This window comes from Zonotrichia albicollis, chromosome 9, assembly GCF_047830755.1.
Source record: "Zonotrichia albicollis isolate bZonAlb1 chromosome 9, bZonAlb1.hap1, whole genome shotgun sequence".
NCBI classification, from domain to species: domain Eukaryota; kingdom Metazoa; phylum Chordata; class Aves; order Passeriformes; family Passerellidae; genus Zonotrichia; species Zonotrichia albicollis.
Window position 1 is genome coordinate 23618499 of NC_133827.1, and position 23401 is coordinate 23641899.

The 23401-nt window shown below is 41.9% G+C and overlaps 2 protein-coding genes across 3 annotated transcripts in view; one reads left to right on the forward strand and one right to left on the reverse strand.

Moving 5' to 3' along the window:
* LIMS2 (LIM zinc finger domain containing 2) overlaps positions 1–23401 on the reverse strand; it is a 32466-nt gene that overhangs the window by 4311 nt on the left and 4754 nt on the right. The window contains exons 1-9 of one of the 2 annotated variants that reach the window (XM_014272824.3): positions 22206–22362; positions 14033–14192; positions 13106–13172; positions 12676–12796; positions 3706–3855; positions 2729–2879; positions 1606–1698; positions 664–712; positions 402–477 (exon numbers count right to left, since the gene is read on the reverse strand). In XM_014272824.3, coding sequence (XP_014128299.2) covers positions 402–477; positions 664–712; positions 1606–1698; positions 2729–2879; positions 3706–3855; positions 12676–12796; positions 13106–13172; positions 14033–14192; positions 22206–22327 — 989 coding nt within the window. In that variant the 5' untranslated portion in view covers positions 22328–22362. Of the gene's footprint in view, positions 1–401; positions 478–663; positions 713–1605; positions 1699–2728; positions 2880–3705; positions 3856–12675; positions 12797–13105; positions 13173–14032; positions 14193–22205; positions 22363–23401 lie in introns of those variants that run through there. The other variant, XM_074547032.1, reaches the window with a different exon arrangement.
* Positions 5466–12281, forward strand: GPR17 (G protein-coupled receptor 17). Its single transcript, XM_005495140.4, has 2 exons — positions 5466–5889; positions 9802–12281. The coding sequence occupies exon 2, from the start codon at positions 9833–9835 to the stop codon at positions 10862–10864; it is 1032 nt and encodes a 343-aa protein (XP_005495197.2). The 5' UTR covers positions 5466–5889; positions 9802–9832; the 3' UTR covers positions 10865–12281.

Consider the following 23401-nt stretch of genomic DNA (forward strand, 5'->3'; position numbering starts at 1 on the left):
ATATATATTTGAGATACATATTTATTTCAAAATAATCTATGCAATAGCAAACATTGTCATTGAGGGGAGCAACCACAGTTAAGGAGACATGAAGGCTGCAGGTTATCCAGGACAGGCAGTTCCTCCATGTTTAAAGCCTTCCCTCTGTACAGCTGAATGAGCACCCCTCTTACCCAACCTCCTTACAGGACAGATTCATGAAGGAAAATAGATCAGATAAGATGCTGAGTGTCAGCTCCCTTTCAGTGCTGAAATCAGTGAAATTAGAAGCACACCTGTTCCCTCAGAGAAAGGTACATTGGCCTTCAGAGAGGCAGAGGCTCACAGCTCCTCCAGGCTGATACCCTGCCTTAGGGGCAAATGTCTCACTCTTGTGGTCCAAAATACAAACACTGACTTACTTCAGTGTGAGCTTGACATTGCAGGTGGAGCAGGAGAAGCAATTCACACACCAGGCCTTGTTAAGAGCTGACACCACTGCAAAAGTAAAAGCACCAAGTAAGAGGAAACTGATGGATTGTTTGAATTCAGATTTATATCCAAATTCAAATGAAGCCAGATGTGAAAACAAACACTGTTGTCTTGCAACTGTGGGACTGCAACAGCTGCACTAACAAATGAAACAAGGACAGCAACCCAAAACAAGGAGAGAACAAATCTTACCATCTCCCTCTATCACGTGGCTGCAGTTGTAGCAGACATCTCCAAAGAGCTGCACAGAAAAAGAAATAAGAATACAAACTCATGTTGCTGACTACTCATGGTTCCCAAATCACACAGCTGGTGTGGACATTAAATACTAATAATCAAAGAATTCCCAGATACACCAGAGGCTCCCAAATATACCAATTTAAATCTTCTGAATAACTTCTCATACACTTGCCAAATAGCCTATGTTCCTTTGGATCTCATACCACTAAACACTACAAAACCTTTTTTGTTGATGCCTCACACTCTAGCACTGTTAGGGGATCTTAAAGTCCTGTGGAGAAGAAAGGATGGGTAGAGTATGATGTTTGTGTAGACAAACATCTCCTGATGCTCAACTACAAACCCCAAAATAGAACTATTGCTAAAATACAGCTACTGTCAGAACAGCAACACTTACCTCTTATGAGTTATTTATCTGACAGAAGAAAATTCCAAACCAAAACATTGTTCAGTCAAATCACACAGAACAAACAGGGTTTGATTGGTTTTTCTGGTTTTTTTTTTTTTTTTAATTTTTTAATCAATCTACTTTTTTATGTTTTAGACAACACAATAGTTGCCTTGTGCCCACAGAAAGAACTAATTATCAAAGAAGCCCACAGAAATACATTAGAAGTAAAATCACAGGGATTTTAATCTCAACACATGGTCAGTGATTTTCTGTCAATGGCACAAGCTAAAAACAGTATCCCCAGGACATTTCTATTCTGTTTTCAGCATCACTTTTCTGCCAAGAAAAACCATTCTTTTTCTGTTAAATCTGACTAATTTCTTATTATTCCATTGCATCTACAAATTCAGATTATGCAAACTCTGCATAGCTTTGCATATACAAAACATGAAAAAGCATTTCCCAGACACAACAATACCTACATCACAGATGGCTGAATTTACCTGATTATAATGAGTCTCACAATAGGCCAGCCCCTTTTTCTCATAGTGTCGGTGCCCCAAGAATGGCTTCTCACACTTGGCACAAACAAAATGCTGTAAAATAAAAAAAAAAAAAGCAACAACCCAACATTTCATGGCAGGCAAAACAACTTTCCCATCATCAGGTAAAAACATGGTAATAAATCCTAGCTCAATACATGACACTTGATCACAAAATAGTTTGGGTTGGAAGGGACCTTAAGGCTCATCTGATTCCAACCTGGCCTTGGACACTTTCAGGGATGGGGCAGCCTGTGCCAGGGCCTCAGGGCCTTACAGGGAAGAATTCCTTCCCAGTCTCTAATCTAAATCTACCTCTTTTCATTCAAAGCTGTTATGTCAATGCTTTAATGAAGCACAGACAGGAAAGATCTTTATAGAAGCAAAAAAAAAAAGGAGATATTTAGTCTATTTATAGTGATTAAGAGTTGTACTAAGGATAGGTGGAAGACCTGCTGGAAGGGCAATCATTTTGTGTCTATCCTGATAGACTTGTGGACTACTGTCTTGCTTGTTTCAGGGAAGAGAAGCAGGAACATAAACAGTTGGTATGAGAACACCTCAGATGAGCAGCAGCATGTCTCTCAGGTCAAGCCCTAGGAGGCATAAATGACTGAAACAAAGATGACTAAAAATTCAGAGCAAGTTGTGATGACTCAGCTGAAAGTTATAGAAACAATGGACTGAAAAGGCTTAAAAAGCAAGAATTGCTCAGCTTTCAGGAAAAACTCCAACACTGTTATGTGCCAGGTAACTAAAATTGGAGAGGATATATCTAAGTGCATCATACAAAATATGTATATTTATTAGTAAGTAACTGCTTTTCAGTGAGGCCTATTCTGCAAGGATCATTATGAATTTTAAAACTGAGTTATTACAGTTGTGAAAACAGCTTTCTTAGGAACCCTGATGCCCTGCTGTAACTCATTCACTCACAAAAGGTGAAGACAATCCCAAGCACAAGCAATTGGGTTTTGTCTGAATCCATAAATCACAGACCCCTTGCATGCCTACAGCTTCCCAGCAGCACCAGCCCTGTTCCAGACGAGCTGCTGAGGGCAGTTCCAGGTTCAGGAGGTCTCACCTCGACGTGCCACTGCTTGCCCAGCGCGTTGACCACGCGGCCCTCGATGGGCCTGCGGCAGGCGCCGCAGATGGGGATGCCCATCTTGTCGTGGCAGGGCAGGCAGTAGAGCTCCCCCTTCAGCTCCCGCGCCTCGGCCGTCAGCTCCTTCCTGCAACACAAACCCGCCTCAGGGCACTGAGGGAACTCTGCGGCGCCCAGGAGCAACTGCTGCAACACTAAACTCAGAGTTAACCTAGGCAACGTTCACACTGTCAATACAGTCATTTTAGCTAGTGAAATACAGTTACTGTCAACTCATCTCTCTAAAATTGCTTTCTCAGATTGCCAGACAAGAAGGTCTGCAGACAGTCATGTCTGCAGCTGGATACTCTCACAGACATACAAGGTGCACCTACATGGACACTCACAGTGTCCTGCTAAGACTCGCGGTATCTCTGAATGGCAGAGCTCAGGTGCAAGAGCCATCCTAGCAGTGCTCAGCGCTGAGACATTTACTTGCACTGTTATCCATTCTGGGGCAGCACTGTGCCCAGTTAAAATGCCTTCAGTGTAAGTAACTCAGGTCAGACAGGTACCAGAGTGGCAATGGACAGTGCCAAAAGACTGACACAGCTCATCAAGCCATCTTTTTTCCCTCTATCCAGGAATTCAAAGTGAAACTATTTTGGACAGCCTGGTAACTCTTATTTTTGGAAAACTCTACTATGATAATCTGCACACAGCCTTTCAGATAAATTCATGCCAAGGAACTATTTTCACTTTCATTATAAACTATGTTAGAATAAGAGAATATTGAATGGCAAAATAAAACTAAACTTCCTGAAGTTTTTCCAAACTCATTTCAGTTTCTACCTCACACAATTCCTATTTGCTCAACAATAACAATGTGAAGGCAGCAAAGTTTAGACCTGCACTGCTGACTCAACTGTTTGTCTCTCTCCTTTTTTGTCAGAGTTTACAGTATGACAACATACCCACAGTGGGTGCAGTTGAAGTGATCTGGATGATAGGAATCATTCCTAAACATCAGAGGTTGCTCATCAATTATCAAGTGGCACTTCTGACAAATGTACTTGCCCAGTCCCTTGGCTTTTTCACGGTTGTGGCACGGCCTGCACAGGTGCCTGGTTGAACAAAGTAAAGGAAAGAAAATATTAAAAAACTTTCTCCTAAAACAACATATACATACTGTATACATATACATACTGCAGGAAGTACTTTATGTAACAGAATTGTCTTCCGAGGTGAGAATAAACATAATTAAGTTTGGTGTCCAGTTTCACAGAGAAGAATGAGTCTAAAGCAGTCACATAGTTGTATTTCTTCAAAGACTACTCCAACATTCACTGATTTATGTGCCATCAGAGGTATCACCCAGTCATTCTTCTAGGGATCCTTTCCAATCCTTCAGATCTTTTCTGATAGCTGGGCAAGGAAAGGTGGCAACACCCTCTTATCCATAAATAATGGATCCAGCTATAACTGATGCATTACAGCACTGGGAGGGAGTCAAGAAGAGAATAAAATGTATCACACCAAAGTGCATTGCTTGAATGCCTTTTACCATTGCTGGATTCCTTAGTCTTCAATATCTAGGAAAAACAAGAGACCTCTTGTTGCCTGCAAATTCCTTTTACTCCTAAGTCACAGAAAATTAAGAACCATGCAATTTTATGTGGTAAAAGCAACTGTATTCCTAGCACATGTTCTTGAACACATTACAAGTACACTTCTAAACAAGCAGATAACTCAAATTTATGATAGAAAAGCTCAGGCAAAGGCATAAAAAAATTGTGAAGGCTGATGGAAGCCATTCAGTTTTATCCCCATACTTAGGAGCTCTGAGGAGAAGCTGTTGCCTACTACTTATCCCTCTAGCTGCAACACTGTGGGCTGGGAGGAATTTATGGTAAAAGAAAAATGACAGAGAATGACTTCTGTGGGTTTCTTTGTCCCAAAACTAACAAGTTTGTTTCATTACTTTCACTGTATCACTCACTGTGATATGTCAAACACTCACTGAGATTTACAAGTCATTCTCAAAACACATCACAAAAGACAAAGTTCAAATGGAAAAGAGCAGATTTAGGGATTAAGTATCAGGTTCTTCACAGGGTCCCTTCCAAAATTCTGCCCTGGCGAATTATTTACCCTTAGATCTGTGAAATGAGGAGAAGAATACAACACATGTTGTTGTGAGGCCTCAAACATTTATGACTCTCAGCTGGCAGGTGCCTGTCTAAGTGCTAAGTATCATTATTATTCTCCCCAAATCTGAGTCCTTCTGTCAGCAAGTGTCTCTGCCCAGGGCTGGAAGCACTGTCCGCCCAGACAGAGTCCAGAAAAAGCAGACAGCACCCCATTATAAGGAAACACACAGCTGTGCTCATCTCAGCATAAAGGCATCAATTTTACTCAGCACTGTCAAATGCAGAGTAATTATACAGGGCTGGACATGGGGACCCCGAAGCTAGAGTCCTGAAAGAGACCCCTCTCATTCAGCTGAATGAGATGCCTTCAGCCATTTGCACTGATAAACCATTATCAACCCCCACCCCACTCCCAAACCCTGTGCCCTCCCACAGACCCTCTCTTTTGGAAGCAAAGGGAAGTGCTGGACAGGCTAAGCTGTTACCATAGCAGCCTCCCCTCTCCCTAACCCTCTCCCCCTCCCCCTTCCCACCATTATGGAATTATCCCATTCTGAAGTGTCCTGTTGTGTCTGTTAATACTAGATTTCCCCCAAACAATGCATCTCTCCACCCTCCTAAAATAATCAGGGGACTCCAAGGATTCTGTGTTTAGGGCTGGAGGTTCAGTAGCAGCCTTCAGTAAGCACCATGAACACTGGAATATTCATGCAGGATACTCATATCTATAGCAGCAGCCCCAGCGCCAAGAGCTCAGCTGGGAAGAAGACTGCTCCTCAGTGCTGGGGTGTCCTCTCCCCTGCTCCTGTGTGACTGAGCTGATAATGTGCTATCAGAGCAAGGAGGACACTATATAGAGGGGCTCCCCTCTGCTCTCAGCAACTCTGCACTCTCTTGGAATCATCTTGCTTGCTCTGCTGTTTCTAATTTGCTGTCATCACAAGGAGTTCGTTGAGATATTTCCCAAAAGGATCCTATAATCCACCCACAGGACAGCATTGCAAAGAGGTAAGAGACCAACTTCTGTTACTAGGAGCTTTAGGAGTTTAGGAGCTTTTTTTTTTAGGAGCTTTCCTAATGGCATTAGTTTTGGCTGGTGCCAATGAGGAGCAGAACACATACTGAAGTGGATGAATATAATGGAAATGTCTGAATCTAACAATAGGCAGCATTTTCTGAACTTCAAAGAATAATTTCCTCGTCTTTATGTCACTCCTTCAAAACAAAAAAGGTTTTCAAACTTTTGTACCTAATGTATGTCTATTTGTGCCAGTTGTATGGTATGTCTAGTGCTCTCTGACACTGCTTTGATGCTCACAATAACCAAGTGTTTCAGCTGAAAGACAGGCTCAGCAGAAAGTGATTTTCAGGAGAAGAACTTCAGTCAGAAAAGGACTATTTCTAATGAAGAGTACTTTGAGTGAAGGATAGGAGACACTCATTTGACAAGACACTGAAATCATAATCATAAAAATGCACAAACCAGAAACTGCTCTAGCTGAGAGCAAGAACAGGAATTTCTAATACCTACCACAAACCCTAACATACAGGTCAGTGGGCAAACAAAAGCTCCAAACTAGCCAGGTAACTGTGTTCAATGAGCTAAAGGTTTCTCCTGCTAGTTCTTTCATTAATGACAGACAGAGCATCTACTGAAAGGCTGACTGCATTATGTCCACACTGACAGCCTTGTGGATTGTTCTCTTGCCTGTTTCTGAGCACAAGAGAAACAGGGCATGAAATATGGTCAGTGTGCATGCATGTATTTCAAATGAGCAGGGACACCCCCATTTCAGCTCAGCCCTGGGAGGCCTGGGATAAGGGCTCGTTCCAGAACAGTGCTCTGTTCAGCAAAACGTAAATCACTAAATATTCACACAACATCAAGAGTGCAGTCCAAGCAGAAATTACTGGATAATGAGCCAGACTCTTAAAGGAGTTTTCTGTCTGTGGAATGAAAGCCTCTTGCACCATACAGCTTAACACAGTCTACACATTATAGGTCATTTGTGAAGGTTTCTAGTTTGCTCTTAGCATTTATACAGACTATAGGAATCCCAGTGATTTGTTTGTAAAAATAAAAAGACTAAACACATTTATTTTAAATTTATAGGATAAACCAAGGAAAACAGGAGTGGAATTGCAAATAAAGGGCTTTCAACAGCTTCTAAAGAAGACACTGACAGAGAATTATTACTTTTCTAAAGTTGTAGAATTTTGTTGAAAGCATGTAAAGTCTAAAAATAAGCCCAACAATTAATTCTAGTGACATGTTGGCTTTTTTCTGAACCTACTCAAGTGCTACACCACTATTTTCACCCATTAACTACAATTACAAAAAAATCCATTAAAGCTGTAATTAAAATTTCATTTTAACTTAAAACATAAGCAAAATTAGAAAGAGGACCACCTCCTTTTTCTATAACTTCTAACCAGAAAGTGGAAAACATCTCACTTTACCTTGCTCTAAAAAGTAAATTAGATAACAGCAGCTTTCCTGTGAAGGCTGTCATTTGCAAAGACTGAATCTATTCCAATTTTATCATTAGTTCTAAGCCTCTCTCTTCCTGACACTGACATACTGGGCTTCCAGATAGCTCTGACATTCTCCTTTCTACTCCAGCCCACAGCATTTCGCACTGAAAGCATGTCTGCATAGAAATCCACAGCAGACTCAATGCTGCCATCAGTGAGGACAAAACTCTCAACTTTGAAGTCTTGCCTATTTGAGTCTGGCACTGACACACAGCTGAATCTGAATTTCCAAGATCTGCCTTAGGAAAGCAATTCAAATTAATTGGTTCAGTGTATCATGCTGTTAAACTCCTAATAATCAGCTTGTAAACAGGGAAAGGTCTGCTTACCCCTTCACTTTGGGAACTGATTTAAAACATTATCAGTAAGACAAGAGCCATCCCAGTCTGTTCCATCAGGCAACCCTGCTTTCTGCTTTCTCAGCTGCTCCAAGCCAGCATTTACTGCTTGCTCAGGTGTCACAACCATGGACAGAGCGATGTTTAGCAATAAGACTATCCCCAGCAGGTGTGTACACAAAGATCACCTGATTTACACCTTTTGCAGATGAAAAGCATAATTAAACAATGGGCCTGACATGAAAAAAAGGGTTAATAGCTAGAACATGAAGTGATAAGCATCATCATAAATTAACAGCCAGTAAAAAGGCATGGTCTCACGTGTTTCTCCTTTGGTATGCAACAGAAAAATACATATTTAAACTAATTCCATCCAGGGAGGACAAGTACGTGAGTCAATGTTACTATCCCATACAAACTTTAAAACCTGCAAGGCCCAAGAGTTTACTTTGTAAGGGACAAATGACTAACATAAACAAAAAATTGTGGTCTCATCTGTAAACTTGTAACCTTCATAAAAAAATGGGGCATTTTCCTTTTGTATGTAAAAGCACAATTTCACAAGTATTTTTACAGATAAGAACAAAAAGGGCTGTACAGTCTTCCTTGCACATGCAATTGCAAGTAATGGCAAGACAGCAACTTGTAATAAGTACTCAAATCCAGAAGGGTATCCAGGCAATGCATGAAGTAAGAAGGGCCCTCTGTGGTCATAGGAAGAACTTCAAATTTCTAAATTTCATCCATTCTTCCTGCTGTTGACTTTGTCTCTTCAACTGTGAACCAAACAGAAATGATCCAGCACATTTGTCTCCAGTTATTTCAGTTTTCTGTTCACCTCTGAAGATATTAATTACCTTGGAAATTTCTTACATTTTCCAATATATTTGTCTGTCCTTAATTCCATTTCAGTTCTCTATGATCCCAATATTTTTAGGCATCTGAACAATGAGTTCTGTTGGGGAGCTGGATGCATAATGGATGTATTTAAGGATGTATTAATACTATGGAGAAAAGGTCAGTGAATACAAAATGCAAGGGTGAGCAAAGTGGAGGTACTGCTGCAGAGACTGTAACACTTCTGAGGAATCCAAGTAATAGAGACAATGCTGGAATTTCAGACCACCTGCATTTCCCTACTACCTATACCAACAGACAAGCAATGTACAAAAAGCCATGGGCAGGTGCTCAGAAAATCCTATCACGCTTCTTGTTGATGCTGTTTAGGACACTGCAAACAGAGACTGGCAAAGCTAAGACCAGTTTTGCTAAACTTCTACTTTGAAAAAACCCTAAACTACAGTGGAGCTCAGGCTTTTGAGGGATGACCTACTTTGAGGGGTGACTGACAGCATGGGCATTACTTAAAATCTTCCCTGAGTCAATTCAGTGTCAAAAGAGATGTTGCTACCCATCTGAAAAATCTTCCTCCTGTATTGGAACTAGGTGCATTTGCCTTAAACACAGGACTTTAAAGTAAAATAATGTTCAAAGGTTTTCAGGAACCCTGTTTTTTTGGTTTTTTTTAATAACAGCAGTATTTGACCTGTTTTTTATCTCTTTTAAAAACAAGACAGATATTCTACACTAGATCACTTTACAACAGATAGCTGCGCTCAGAAAAGCTGACTCATCAGGAACTCCAAAGTCCTGAATCAGGCTTTCACATTGAAACATGGGAAATGCTTTCTAGCTAGATATACAGAACTCACTCCTACTCCTCTTAACCAGACACACAAGCATCTCACTACCTGGTTATAAAACTGACCTCAGCACAGGCTAGAGACAAGCTCATCACCAGCTAGCAAGCTCTTCACTGGGGTTCCTTCCATGGGAATCACTGCTCTGGTAAACTCAGCTGAGCAGAGGGTATTCAGAATTCTAATATAATGTTTAAATTCAGGCTGACCTGTCATACCAAACACTGATGCTAGCAAACAGAAGACATGGCTGACTTTGGTGTATGGGTTTTTCAGTCTTTCTTCGTTTTGTTTTGCACAAACCCAGGCTCTTCTGTAATATAATGTCTTAATTCTTTCACATTTAGGGCTTTTTCTTCTTCAGAACTGTGGGGAAAAATGAATGGGCCTGCAGCTTCAAGCCTGCTCTTCAACTGCTCAAATCAATCAAATTTCAGTTTGGAAACCTCAGAGCAATGTGGCAAAGAGACACATCTTGAGAACATGATTTTTGCCATTTTCTACTTTCTGGACTTCATCCTGGCTTTTGCTGGCAATGCCCTGGCTCTCTGGCTTTTCATCCGGGATCAGAAGTCAGGCACACCTGCCAACATTTTCCTGATGCACCTTGCTGTGGCTGACCTGTTCTTTGTGCTGGTACTCCCCACCCGGCTGGTGTACCATTTTTCTGGTAACCATTGGCCATTTGGTGAGATCCCATGCAGACTCACAGGTTTCCTTTTCTACCTCAACATGTATGCCAGTATCTATTTCCTGATGTGCATCAGCGTTGACCGTTTCCTGGCCATCGTGCACCCGGTGAAGTCCATCAAGCTCCGCAGGCCCCGCTATGCCCACGTGACGTGTGTATTCCTGTGGGTCATTGTTGGGGTGGCAATGGCACCTCTGCTGCTCAGTGTGCAGACTGTCCAGATGAAAAACACAACTGTGTGCCTGCAGCTCTACAGAGAAAAGGCCTCACGCCACGCCCTCGTATCCTTAGCAGTGGCATTCACCTTCCCCTTTGTGACTACTGTGACCTGCTACCTACTCATCATCCAGAGCCTGAAGAGCGGGAACCGAGTTGAGAAACACCTGAAGGAAAAAGCTGTCAAAATGATCATCATGGTCCTGATGATCTTCCTAATTTGCTTTGTACCTTACCACATCAATCGCTTCATTTATATTCTCCACTACAACGGGAGCAGAGCTTCCTGTGAAACGCAGCGTCTGCTGGCTCTCAGCAACCGCGTCACCTCCTGCCTCACCAGCCTCAACGGGGCCTTCGACCCCATCATGTATTTTTTTGTGGCTGAGAAATTCCGTGAGGCTTTGTGCAATCTGTTTTGTATTAAAAAGACCATAATGTTGCCTCAAACATATGAGGGTAAGACAAATGAAAGCTCACTAAGTGCTAAATCTGAACTGTGAACATGACTCTTGTCAGTGCTTCATCTTAAGAACACTCTCTTCCACCAAAATCATCTGAGAGCACAAATATGCAGCAAGACAGTCCAACCAGAGTCAAACTCATCCTGAAAAGGGAAGTTCTGTTGTTTTTATGGGGCTGCCATTAACAAGAACCCCTTGACCATAGAGAACATGTGTGTTTGTGTTGCTGAAACTGCAAACAAAAGGACAGTTCTACTGGTTTCCAAGAACTGAAACTGAGGGGTGAGCACTTAGGAATAGGGAAGGGAGACAATGAGGGAAATGGACCCATGTATTTTTTTTTTTACATAACTGAATTCCCAAAGCACTCAGTGATTCCTCTGTGCAATGCATACAGCCTTATTTAAAATGTCACACTGTGCCAGCAGTAGAGATCCACTCCTGAGACAGACCTGCCTGATTAAAAAACCTCCACATTTGCACATCTTGTTCAAGTTTCTCAGTTCAAAGTGTTTATATGTAATAGAGAGAAAATTGGTACTAAACGGTGACAAGAAAAAAAAATCAGAATGAAGCAATAAACCCAGCCTGGACAGGAATTAAGACAAAAGAGATTCCTAGCTTTAAGATGGTTTACAGTTCTTTTTTGTGACTTATCTAGCAAGACTATTCCTTCACTATGGATAAAGTAGGGATTATCATTATTCTCTCTGATTCAAATTGCATCCAGCAGAACATGCCTGGAAGTGACAGGCAGAACAGGTACAATGAAAAGGAAAAAAAAAACCCACAAGAGTTTCCCACATTTACTAGAAGATTGTGTCAATCCTACAGATATAAATGTTACAGGAAATCATGTGGCAGGTGAAATATATTGTTACAGACATACACACACACCTATCTCTCTGCTATGCTTTGGGAACAAGTTCCTCACCATTTGAGATTTGGTCCACAAATTACAAAATCAAACATACTTTATCTTGCTTGAACTGCTTTTATCCTGACTGCTTTCCCAAAACACCCTAAGTGCTATTCCAACAGCCCTTTCTAGCAAGATGAGACGCCAGAAGAAAATCAATTATGCCCAGCTCAAAAACCTAAGCCACAGAGGTCGCATGCAGTATGAAAAATAAGAGGGAGTTGAGAAGACTCCCTGCTGGACAGATACAAGTATATTACCTTTTCTTCCTCCCTTCACCATTTAGTTAGTGAAAAATAAACTCTAGGAAGCTACTAGGCTTTGCTCATAACATATGAAAGCCTAAAATTAATTCTGAATTGTGCAACAATGTCTGCTAACCGCTGAACTGCTTTATTTTCTTATAATGGTATGCTTTTGTATAAGCTCTCTTTTGTGTTTTTATTTCTTATTTCTGAATTAAATGCATTAATCGACCTCCAGGATTCATTTTGTATTTCTGCATTTAAAATAAATGATTTCTGAAGACCAGTGGAATCACAGGCTGAAAAGACTTTGCTGTAATCATTGTGTTGTTCTTTTGGCCTTTTGCTACATCTTGATTTCCTGCTCAGCAGCTTACTTGATGAACAGCCTGCCTGAGATCAGCTAATCCCTTTTTTTCACTTATTATGCAGCCTTCTGCCTGAAATTCCTTTCTTTTCCAGAATGCATTAACTAGCCACTAAAATTTGAGTTTCTATTGGAAACCAGAACTTCATCCATGTTTCATTGGATGAAGAACTTCTCACCTAACAAGCTATTCCTAAACTTTCTTCTGTACCTTTTCAAGCTTTCCTTCTCAGTGTAAATCTAACTGACCACCCTGAGCAGCTCACAGCTGCATCAATAACACAATGATAAAACTTTCTGTCCTCCAGCTCCCTCTTACCTGCCAGCATTCTTCACAAAACCCAGGTCAGCAAGGGTCACATCGCAGAGCTCACAGCGGAAACATTCTGGGTGCCAGTTGTTGTTCATTGCCTTGATAACACGCCCAGTAATGAACTCACCTGCAAAAGGAAACTATGAGATCTATGCAGAAAACAGTCTAATCAAAATCTACTGTCCTTCACAGTCCTTCCACTTTAATTCCATAACTACTATTACAGTCTAACTTTGAAAAAAAACCCAAAATTATTCCCACAACCAGAACAGCCCAAAATCACTGCTGGTATCATGCTTTGTTCTCACCCAGAGTTCCTGACTCCTTAAAGCAACCCCAACAACCTCAGCCCAAGGGACTGGATGTCCCAGCAATGCTGCAAGGTTTGCACAGCCCTGCAGTTGTTAAGCCCTGGTTGATATTTGCCATTTCTTACCACATTCTCCACAGCAAGGAGCAAACAGCATCTGGAAGTCATGCTCACAGTACTTCCTACCTTCAAACTGCAAACAAAACAAGAGAGAAGGAATCCTCATGAATAACTGAACTACTTTAACATCTTGACAGTGCAGCATGATTTTCCATTGATATGACCATTTAGTCAAGGTCACATTTTCCAGTTCTAGCCCCTATACACCTGTTTTTCAACTCTTAACGGTTCTCATTCAAGAAATATCCTCATATGGCTTCAGCCTCATGGTGAATTTGCACAGCTAAACTAATAGCAATGCTGCTACAGTTCAGTAAAAATCCTGAAGAATACCCCAATCCTTTTATTATAGCTGCCTTTAATTTCATTTTTGCTTTAGTTTAGTTCAGAACTACTGTTCCTCCTACATGAGGCTAAAATTCATGTCAAAATAAAATACAGCAAGTTTAAACCAACGTGTTATTCAAAATACGTGCTTGTGCATATTCTGTAAAAAACCTCAACCTAGCTTTTAAATGGGTTCACTTATTATAGTTGCCCAACTGGAACAGTTTAGTACAATATGTCTAAAAATAAAGACAAAAAAATCCCTTTTGTCTAATGAAATATTAAGGCCAGGTTGGACAGTGCTTTGAGCAACCTGTCCAGTGGAAAGTGGCCCTGTGTGGTGATTTGTAAGGTCCCTTCCAACCCAAACCATTTTGTGATTTTGTGATGATTAACAAAACACTTTTTATTTTCTTTTTGAAATGTGTGTTACCCAAAGAGCAGCTTTTGCTGTGAGAAGAAAAAAAGGGAGATTAAGTTGGAAGATCCTCCAAAAAACGGTGACAAATATTTATGGCTAAGAAAATAAACATGCAAGAAAGCTGAGAATTCCTTGCACTTCACCAGAGCTATTTCTCCTCTCTTCCAAGCAGCGTGGGAACTCACCTCATAGAAGAGTCCCTCTGGGAACTGCCGGAAGCACTGGGCACAGACAAAGCAGCTCTCGTGGTACAGCTCCCCATTGCTGTTCACAATCCTCTCGGCAGGGTCGAAGCGCGCCTGGCAGCGCTCGCACACGGCGTTCGCCAGAGCGTCAGACATGTTACTGCAATAAAGGCAAGAGCAAGAGCATTTACAAACACAACATCGCAGCTGCTTTAAACTCCCTTTTGCAACAAAAACCAAAAAGATCAATGAGTCACTGACATCAGTTAGAAATAAGGTTCTGACAGCTCATACACGGCAGTTGAGGTCAAGTAACAGATGTACCTATTGCACACTTTTGGCTACTTCACCAAAGTTTCACCCCATTACATCATCCTGCTAACAGCTCACAGCAAATACCCACTATTTTTCACAAATCATCAGTCTGGAGAGCAGCAAACCCAATGATCCTGAATTCTTGGGCCTACCCTGGGTCTCAGGGTATGGATTTTCTGATGTGGAGTAAGCACTGATATCCCACTGCACTCTCCCCTTCACTGTCAGCAGTAACAAATCATTTCCCCCTGTACAGGCCCCTGTCCTCCTGACAAATTAGTTCAAAGTGTCAAACTGTCAAATGCTATGGCAGGGAGAAGTCCCTCTAGCTGGCCTGGCCAACACCTCAGCTTCATTTCCTCAGAACACGAGGCAAGCCCCCCTCCCCCAAGCCACACTTATAAATCACATAACATTTCCTCGACCTACCCTAGAATGAGCAATCACCCTAATCTCTTCCACAAAGTTCTCATGCTTGCCAGCACGCTACTATAAGTTAATGCCGTTTTAAAATGTTTATCACAAGTGCAAAGCAGGAGGGAAAAATTATCAGGTATATCTCAGTTTCTTGTTGCAGTGTGATCTTCCTTTTAACCACCAGACTATCCAACAGTGTAAAACCTCAATATTGCTACACCTTTAGTTATAGAAAAATTGTTTTATGCCTTCTGGACACCTTTTGATTTCCATGATTGGAAAGACTGCAATTTTATAGGTAGAAGCATAAAAAACTGCTACCATGTAAAAAAAATCTCCAAACTACTTGTATGGTACTTTCCTGAGGAAGGTAATGTATGCCTGAAATGAAAGACAGCTTGCTTTACAAGGCTTTTTTCTTTCTTTTTACATTCAAAAGTACTCTGATTTTCCACTGTTGATGTTACTCAACAACCCAACATGCTACTTTCCCCACCTCCTCATGGAGAACAGTAATTCAAGAAGCTTTTCCAGGAGCAGATTCTCTTTCCTCTGGTCAGAGACATGCCCTCCAAACCAGGCCAGTGTCTGTATTCCAGGGCTTCATGCCCAGAGCACACTGGGATGAGCAGGGAGCAGCCTCACACTCCTGGGCAGCACAACCAGCCCTGACTGCAGCTGCCTGAGCTGAGCCAAGTGTCCCTGCTCTGCAGAGGGGACAGCCAGGGCACACCCTGGGCTGTGACCTAGAGCCACCCCTCAGTAAAACCAGACTGACTTTCTATGCTGTAGTTCCAAGGGAGGCAAAAACCAAGACAGACCACAATAGCTTCAAGAATGGAGTACCAATTTAGCAAAAATGTGTTATAACTCGTTTCCTTCTTGCAGTACAAAGGATATGTAAAAAAACAGACATGGACTGGAATCAGGGACAAGAGGAAATCCTGTAATTTCATAAACTAGAGATTATAGGTTAAAGAAATATTTTTTATCCTGACACAGTACCAACACAAAAACATCAGTGTTTGCAGCAAAGCCATCACCTAATCAGCTTGGTTTTCAGTCATCACTCTTCCAGCTACACCACACAAATCTGTACCAGGACTTGAAAATATAATCTTTCCTTCAAGTACTTCTTCCCTGTTGAAAAACTCAGTTCCTAAATTACAAGACTTGAGCTAGCCTACAGCCAAGATTAATACAGACTAATGCCATCATAGTGAAAAATCTCCTCTAGGAGAAAAAACAGGCAAACCAGCAAGTGTTACACTTTAGACACTAACAGCAAAGCAATATCTTGTGTTTGTTGGGTTTTTTCCTTTATAAACGTGAATTCAACATTTTAAAAAACCCCTAATTTTCTTTCTTTTTTTATTTCTCCAAAGGGACACACCAATGCCAGTATCAACATGCAGGGTGAACTCTGCTAGAGCAGCCACCTCCACAATGGCATTTCACAACAACTCAAGCCTGCAACCTGCATAAAATGCACTGCAGCTGTGACACTGCACACCAGCCACTGCATGAAATGCACTGCAGCTGTGACACTGCACACCAGCCACCCCAGGAGGGATTCCCACACAAGTCCCACCACTGTCTTGGTAACAAAGATAATGGTGACACGGGGAGTCCCCTATGTTGATGCTGCTCCTGACAAGACTTCCTCAAAAGCATAAGAAAGATGATCATGATACAATCTGAGCTGTCCACCCAAATGAGTTAATAAGTGTGACTCATTATGTGGATGAGAGAAACTATTAGTCCAGGAAAATATAAATGAAAGAACCAGTACAAAAAAAATAACAACTCAATTCTCTGCCTCAGCTGAAACTTTTGGGAAAAGCCAGACTACAGGAGTCGAGAGAACCACATCAGCTCCTGACCAATGTATCTCCTGTAATGCAAATCAGCAGCTGTGGCTTTCTGACAATCCACGCCAATTTTGCATTCTTGCTCTTTTTCTATTTTTAACTCTGCATCCCTTTTCACTTAAGACATTTTATTGTCTTGCACTCAAGCTACAATTTGCCACTTCATCATTGCCCTAAAGATATGACTTTGCATTTATTCAAAGGCTTTACTTCAACATTTGCCAATTTTTTAATTTCCCCTGAGTACACACCCCTGCCCTGCATGCCCTCTTGTTTATACAAAACCAAGCATTTTTTCAACTAGCTCAAGGTTAAAACTAATCAAAGCTGGAAGGAAGAGGGAGCACCTTGCTAATTCACAGCATTTTTATGGTTCAGTTTACTACACTGCTGCAAAAGCACTTCTGCTGGCAGCACAGGGAAAGGAAGAGTAACACCACAACCATCCTTTTGAAAAGTTTGACTTGCTGTGCCACTCATCAGATATCTACACCCAAATCTTTCCCACAAAGGACAGTCCCCAATATAAAGTGCTTCTTCTATTCTGTTTGCTCATTGATTTTTTGCTATTCAGTAAAATAAAGAATCTTCCTCTGTTTTAACAATAAGCTGGTGACACAAAGGCAGGAAAGGCTGTTAAAGCACGATGAGATCAGCATCCTGAAGTTATCCTGTCCTGCACAAACTCAAAAAATACCAGCATTGAAACAATGCTTTTCCCAATCTTTCATCAGTATGTGCTGTATCTTTAACAGATTATCTTTGACAAAGTACCTGATTTACAGAAATTATGTTTTTACCATTATAACTAGGTTTCTCATGCTTTGACTTCTCAGAAGTATTTACTCTAAAGTACCAGCATAGGTCTTGAATGGAAAAAAAAAAAGAAACAAAAAAGAGAAACAAAAGTTCCTTCTTTACAGAAATATTTGAAAGCATTTTACCACCTCCTATCACTGAAGTCAATACTACCTCTGTTTGAAAACATTTGTTCACAAGGATCTACCACTGGTGACAGATTAAGGAAAAAGAAGCAAATATAATAATTCCACTGCTAAGAGATCAGAAGAGGAGCTCCAGCCTTCACCATCACACTTGCAGATTTCATTATTTTAACCGTGGCTACAAGACAAAATGAACCAGACATTGGACAATCAGGAGAACAGATGAACAGCCTCAGATTTTGCCTCAGAAGGAAAGGAACTGCAGGAGTGAGGAGTGCTTCTGTCAGAAAAGACCAGTCAAAAAAAGTTTTCTTTAATTGGTTTCAAAAGTTTTTTTGGCTGTAGTGTCACACAGAGTTCTTCTTCATCACAATGCTGAATGAAGAATTGTTTAATACTGACCCAAAACCTTGCAGATACTACAAAAAGACAGCAAGACAATACTTGGAGATACAAGAACCCAGGGCATTATCCAAACCTCGGCAGAGAGCAAAACCTATGCTGTGGAACCCTAAAAATGTGGTTTCTGCTCATTCTGGTCTACCACTAAGAGCAACTGTATACAGAAAATATCACAACATGATAACATTTCTAGTATGTATGCACAGACAGATTTGATAAACTGGAAGAGCTATCACCACTTGTTTGTGTCACAGCAGCCAAGACAAAAATGAGAGCGCTCCAGGAGAGGGGCTGGTTCCCACCCCCACAGCACAGCTGAGAATTACTGACTTAAAGCCTCAATGTTGCCAAAGATACAAATTAAATCTGCTGTGACAATACCAGACTTTTTGATTAATTTCACAGATAATGACTAATGCAAAGAACAAAAGAAAGAGGAAGGGTGTCAGTTCATGAACTAGGGCTGAAAACCAGCCCCCAGCTATCCTTATCATTCCAAAAATCTTTCTGCAATTGACTTATCTGGACAACTTTCCCAAACTGAATTCACTTCTTTAGTATGGTTATTATTAAACTTGTCATAAAAAGTTGGAAAAAATATTTTCCATTTGTTTAATGCATGATTTGTTTTGCATTTGGTAAACTATGTGCATAGCTTAACATTTTCAGCATTTCTCCTTATGCTTGCATTGAATTTTCAGTTCATGCTAAGTACTTTTTCACTGACTAAATAAGAAATTAATAATGTTTCTCTCAGTATATCTTCCTTGATCATGCAACCCCCAAACTCTGTGAAATAAACATTTTTTCTTTCTTACTTAGAACACAGGGATAACCAAAATTAAGAAAAACATACAAATGCAACTTATGGTCACAATATGGGAAAAAACTAATCCCTCCTTGAGCCTACCAGCAACAGCAATTTGCAATTGAGTAGAAACTGGAGGGGTTAAAAAATAAAATTACACATATTGCAGCTGAGGCCAGAGTCTGTATGGCTGACCTGCAGGAAGCTGCCATCAGGTAGACTTTTGAGACTAGCACCAGAAAAATCTCTTGGTATTCACACAGAAAAATGTCCTATGCCATGGATACTTGGGAGTCCCTCTCAACACCAGGACATACTTATTACCAGTAAATTATGACCAATTACTTGTAAAGACACACAGTTAGCAGTGTTCACTCAGCCCAGGTGAATATCAACATAAAGAAACATACAGGTTTTAAATCAAATATTCCTCTTGCACAGGAAAACCACCCTTTTATTATCAAGCATGTACCACTTCATCCAGAATGTCTATTTGAGAAACAACTCCTTACACACATTAAATCTTTCTCTACTTCTCTTCCACTAGCTCAAAGGAGCTTAAATATGATGTTTGTTTACCAGCACTGACAACACAAATCATTCCCCACATGTATTCACCAATTATCTCCAACTAGCAGCAGCACTACTGCTGGATTACTCTCCTTTGCCTGAATAAAGGACATAAACTATCAAGGCCTATCAGGAAGGAGAAGCAAAAATTATCACTAGCTCAAAACCCATGGATAAAATAATCCAGGAGAGAAACATCTCAAAGGGATTGAAATTGTCAGCACTGTGACCTGCTCAATAAAACCAAAATAAATTGGCTCTACGCTTACTGTGCTTCAAGAATTACGATGTGAAAAATATACTCAGTTTACTTGTACATCTGCTTTTTCAGAGCTTTTCCTTCCTCTCACAGGCCTCTTCCATGCTTCTCACTGACCAGCATTGTCTCCACTCAATGGCATCACCATCTCCTTCACCTCCTTGTTAGCCCTACTCCTCATTAAATTCTCATACATTCACATCCACAGCTTCTTGTAGGAAAAATAAAAAAATTACCAATTAACTAAGAGCTACTAGCTGAAAAGAAAAGATCAGGAAAAGGAGAGTTTTAGTGAGGGATGCACAACTTATATTGAGAAGCCAAACTAATTCCTTGTGTCCAGGTAAGCATCAGGCCAACTTCCTGCTAAGAAAAGTCTAAAATTCAGAACTGACTGCTAGAAAAAGAAAATTATCTCTCCTGGATACTCACTGCTCTCTCCAGTGACTCACACTTCAGATCCCACATTGCTGCTGCAGCTCAGTTCTCCCAAAATGCAAGTAACTAATTTTGATTTAACTCCTGCTAAGTTACTGCCACAGCATATATCGCAGTTGAGACAGCCATGACACACAGAGCATCACCACCCAATTTCAGAAAGCTCCAACCCATACACAGTAACACCTTACCTCTTCAGAAGGCTGCAACCATTGGCCCTCCTTGTTCTGTGGCCCAGCCTTTTATCCCCTCCTGTTGCTGCCCTGCCCCTGTGTGCCCTCTGTTCCCTTTGGTGGTTGGTCAGTGCCCCTGGCACTCCCTGGCTCATTGCTGTCAGTGCTGCTCACAGCTGTGCCCACTGGGGATGAGGCTGCGCCATTACCACAAACTGTGTACCTACAATTTACCTCCTGTACAAAATTAACTAATGAAAATTCAGGAGTAAAATTTTAATGTGAAGCCTGGAAAAAGTAATGATCATGTCAAGCAATGGAATAGTCCGGACAGATTTAAGAGGCTCTGGTTTACACATTCTCACGAAGCAGCTACAGTTGAAAGCTTTGGTTTCTGAAGCTGGATTGGAGTTATTTACAAAACCTAAAATCAATGAGCTTGCTATTAACAGTACATGTAAGGAATTGTCAACTGAACCCTAAAACCCAAAGAATAATAGAATTTTTTCAAGATTTTGAAAAATTACTGCATTTCACCCTTATTCTACTCCCACAGTGCCCAAATGCTTCACCATTAACACCACTAACACTGTCACAGTTTGACACTGGACAAACACCAGGCACCCAAACAGTCACTCACTCACCCTCCCCTGCTGGGCAGAAGAGAGGAAAAAAATTAAACAAAGAGTTCATGAGTTGAGATAAGGACTAGGAGAAAACATTCCAAGGGCAAAACAGTCTCAACTTAGAGGCACAAGGTGTATTTCTTATTAAAAAAGTGACAGGAGGATAATGAGAAGTGAAATAAACCCTTAAAACACCTTTTTTCTCCCAACACCTCCCTCCTCCCCACAGAGAGTGCAGGGACACAGGGTATGGGGGTTTTGGTCAGTTCATCACCCGTGGTTTCTCTCACTGCTCAGGGAGAGGAGCCACTCCCCTGTGAGACCGTGGGCTTCTTTCCCTCAGGAGACAGCTCTCCAACATGGTTCCAATCTCTCATGCAGCAGTCCTCCCAAAACTGCTGTGGCATTGGTCACTCTTCCATGGGCTGCAGTCCTCCTCCAGCCTGGAAGCAGGGCCCGCTCTCTCCACTGGCTCTCCCACTGGATCACAGCCTCCTCCAGGCATCCACCTGCTCTGGTGTGGGCACCTCTCCTATGGGCTGTGGGTGGATCTCTGCATCCCCCATGGATCCCCATGGGCTGTGGGTGGATCTCTGCATCCCCCATGGATCCCCATGGGTTATGGGTGGATCTCTGCATCCCCCATGGATCCCCAAGGGCTGTGGGTGGATCTCTGCATCCCCCATGGATCCCTATGGGCTGCAGGGGCACAGCTGCTTCACCAAGGTCCTCACCATAGCCTGCAGAGGAATCTCAGCTCCAGCACCTGGAGCCCCTTCTCTCTCTCCTTCTCCACTGACCTTGGTGTCCATGTTGTTTTCCTCATGCGCTCTCACTTCCTTCTCTTCTCTGACTAGTAAAAAATTGTGCCCCACACTTTCTTTTGATTTTCTTCTTCAATGTTAGCACAGAGGCATTACCAATAGCTCTAAGTGGCCCAGCCTTGGCCATGTCCATCTTCAGAACCACCAGGGACTGGCTCTGCCAGACGTGGCGGAAGCTTCTACCAGCCTCTCACAGAAGCCACCTCTGCGGCCCCCTGCTACAAAAAAACCAGGCCATGTAAAACTAACACAAGCACTAATGCTGGTTCTGAACAGTCTAGCAGAGAAATTGGAAAGGTTCTCCATTGTTGCCTTCCTGTTATTGTTAAAAACTGAAAGCTTTCTCATCAGGAAAGTCCTTTCCTTCTTAATCTACTTGGAAATGAAAACAAAGCCACCTCCTCCCCTCTGGCTCTGTGCCAACAATTCTCACTTTAAATAAAGCAGCCCCACCACCAGAACCGAAAACCTATCAAATCCTGGAAAATGCTTTCAGAACGCCATTCCCTTCACCTTGGAGACCTACCCAGGAGCGCCAGGTGCCATGTGTGTCCTGCTGCTCAGCAGGGACCCCGTGCCACTGAGGCGATCCTGCCGGCGCTGGTAGAGCTTGGAGGCTGCCAGCCCGCGGAGCCTGAGGCCAGCCATGCACCCCGGCCCCTCCGCAGGGAGTGCAGGGACACGGCGGGAGCAACGCCGGCAGCGCGACACTCAGTGAGTCACCTTCCTGCGGGCTGCTGGTTTACTTTGCAGAAGAGCTGAAGCAGGATGCACGGACACCCCAGCAAGCACTGCCTCTCTGCCATTCTGCCATATCCTTAAAGACCTGACAGCCTCCTTCCTGCATTCCACTAGGAATTATTTACTTAATGCAGCACACTAGGGGCTACCTCATTCTTTCCTCGCCTTGCAGAATGCATGTATAAATGTAACAACTGAGGTAAAAAAAAATAAATCCTGAGTCTTCACATAATTAAGACACTTGAATCGAGAAACCTTTCTGATCGAAACACAGCAAAATGGAGAAAGGCAAAGCAGATTACTAGAGCTTTGACAGCAAAGATTACAGTTTACTGAAGATCAGTATCTGACCCTAGCATCTCCAAGTGCTTCCCTGCAGGCTGCTGTACTACACCATGTCCTAAGATACTGTAAACAACAGAGCTGTTCCTTCCACTTGGACAAAGCATATTCCAAGAAACAAGGTTGCAAACACTTCTGCTCTCCGGCCTCATTGCAGCCGCTCACAGCAGAGGGTCAGGAAGCAGGGAGGAAGAACATACTTGGCATTCCAGGCTCCAGAGCTCTCTGGCCTTCAAGCATTACCATGAAAAATATCCTAAGAGTGATTATTAACAAATTATTTTTTAGTAAACTGTAAGAAAACAAAAGGGGAGGGGAGAGGATTTTTGTAGCATGCGCATGAAACACATCTCGGCAAGCTACAGATGAAAAAAATGAGAGGACTGATGACTTCATGAGTTCTAAATTAATATTAACAACCAGGAATCCCTTCAGTCACATAAAGAAAACCAGAAGGGTTTATTAGGGCCCAGTACAACAGGCATGAATAACGAACAAAACACATCTAAATTCACAAATCAGCAGCCTTAAAATCTAAAATGCACTCCCCATTTCCTTGAGAGTTTCAGCTCCTGACCTGACAGCAATCTGCCACTACCATTTCTTTCAGACTGTAAGTGTAGTTTAACCATTTCTATT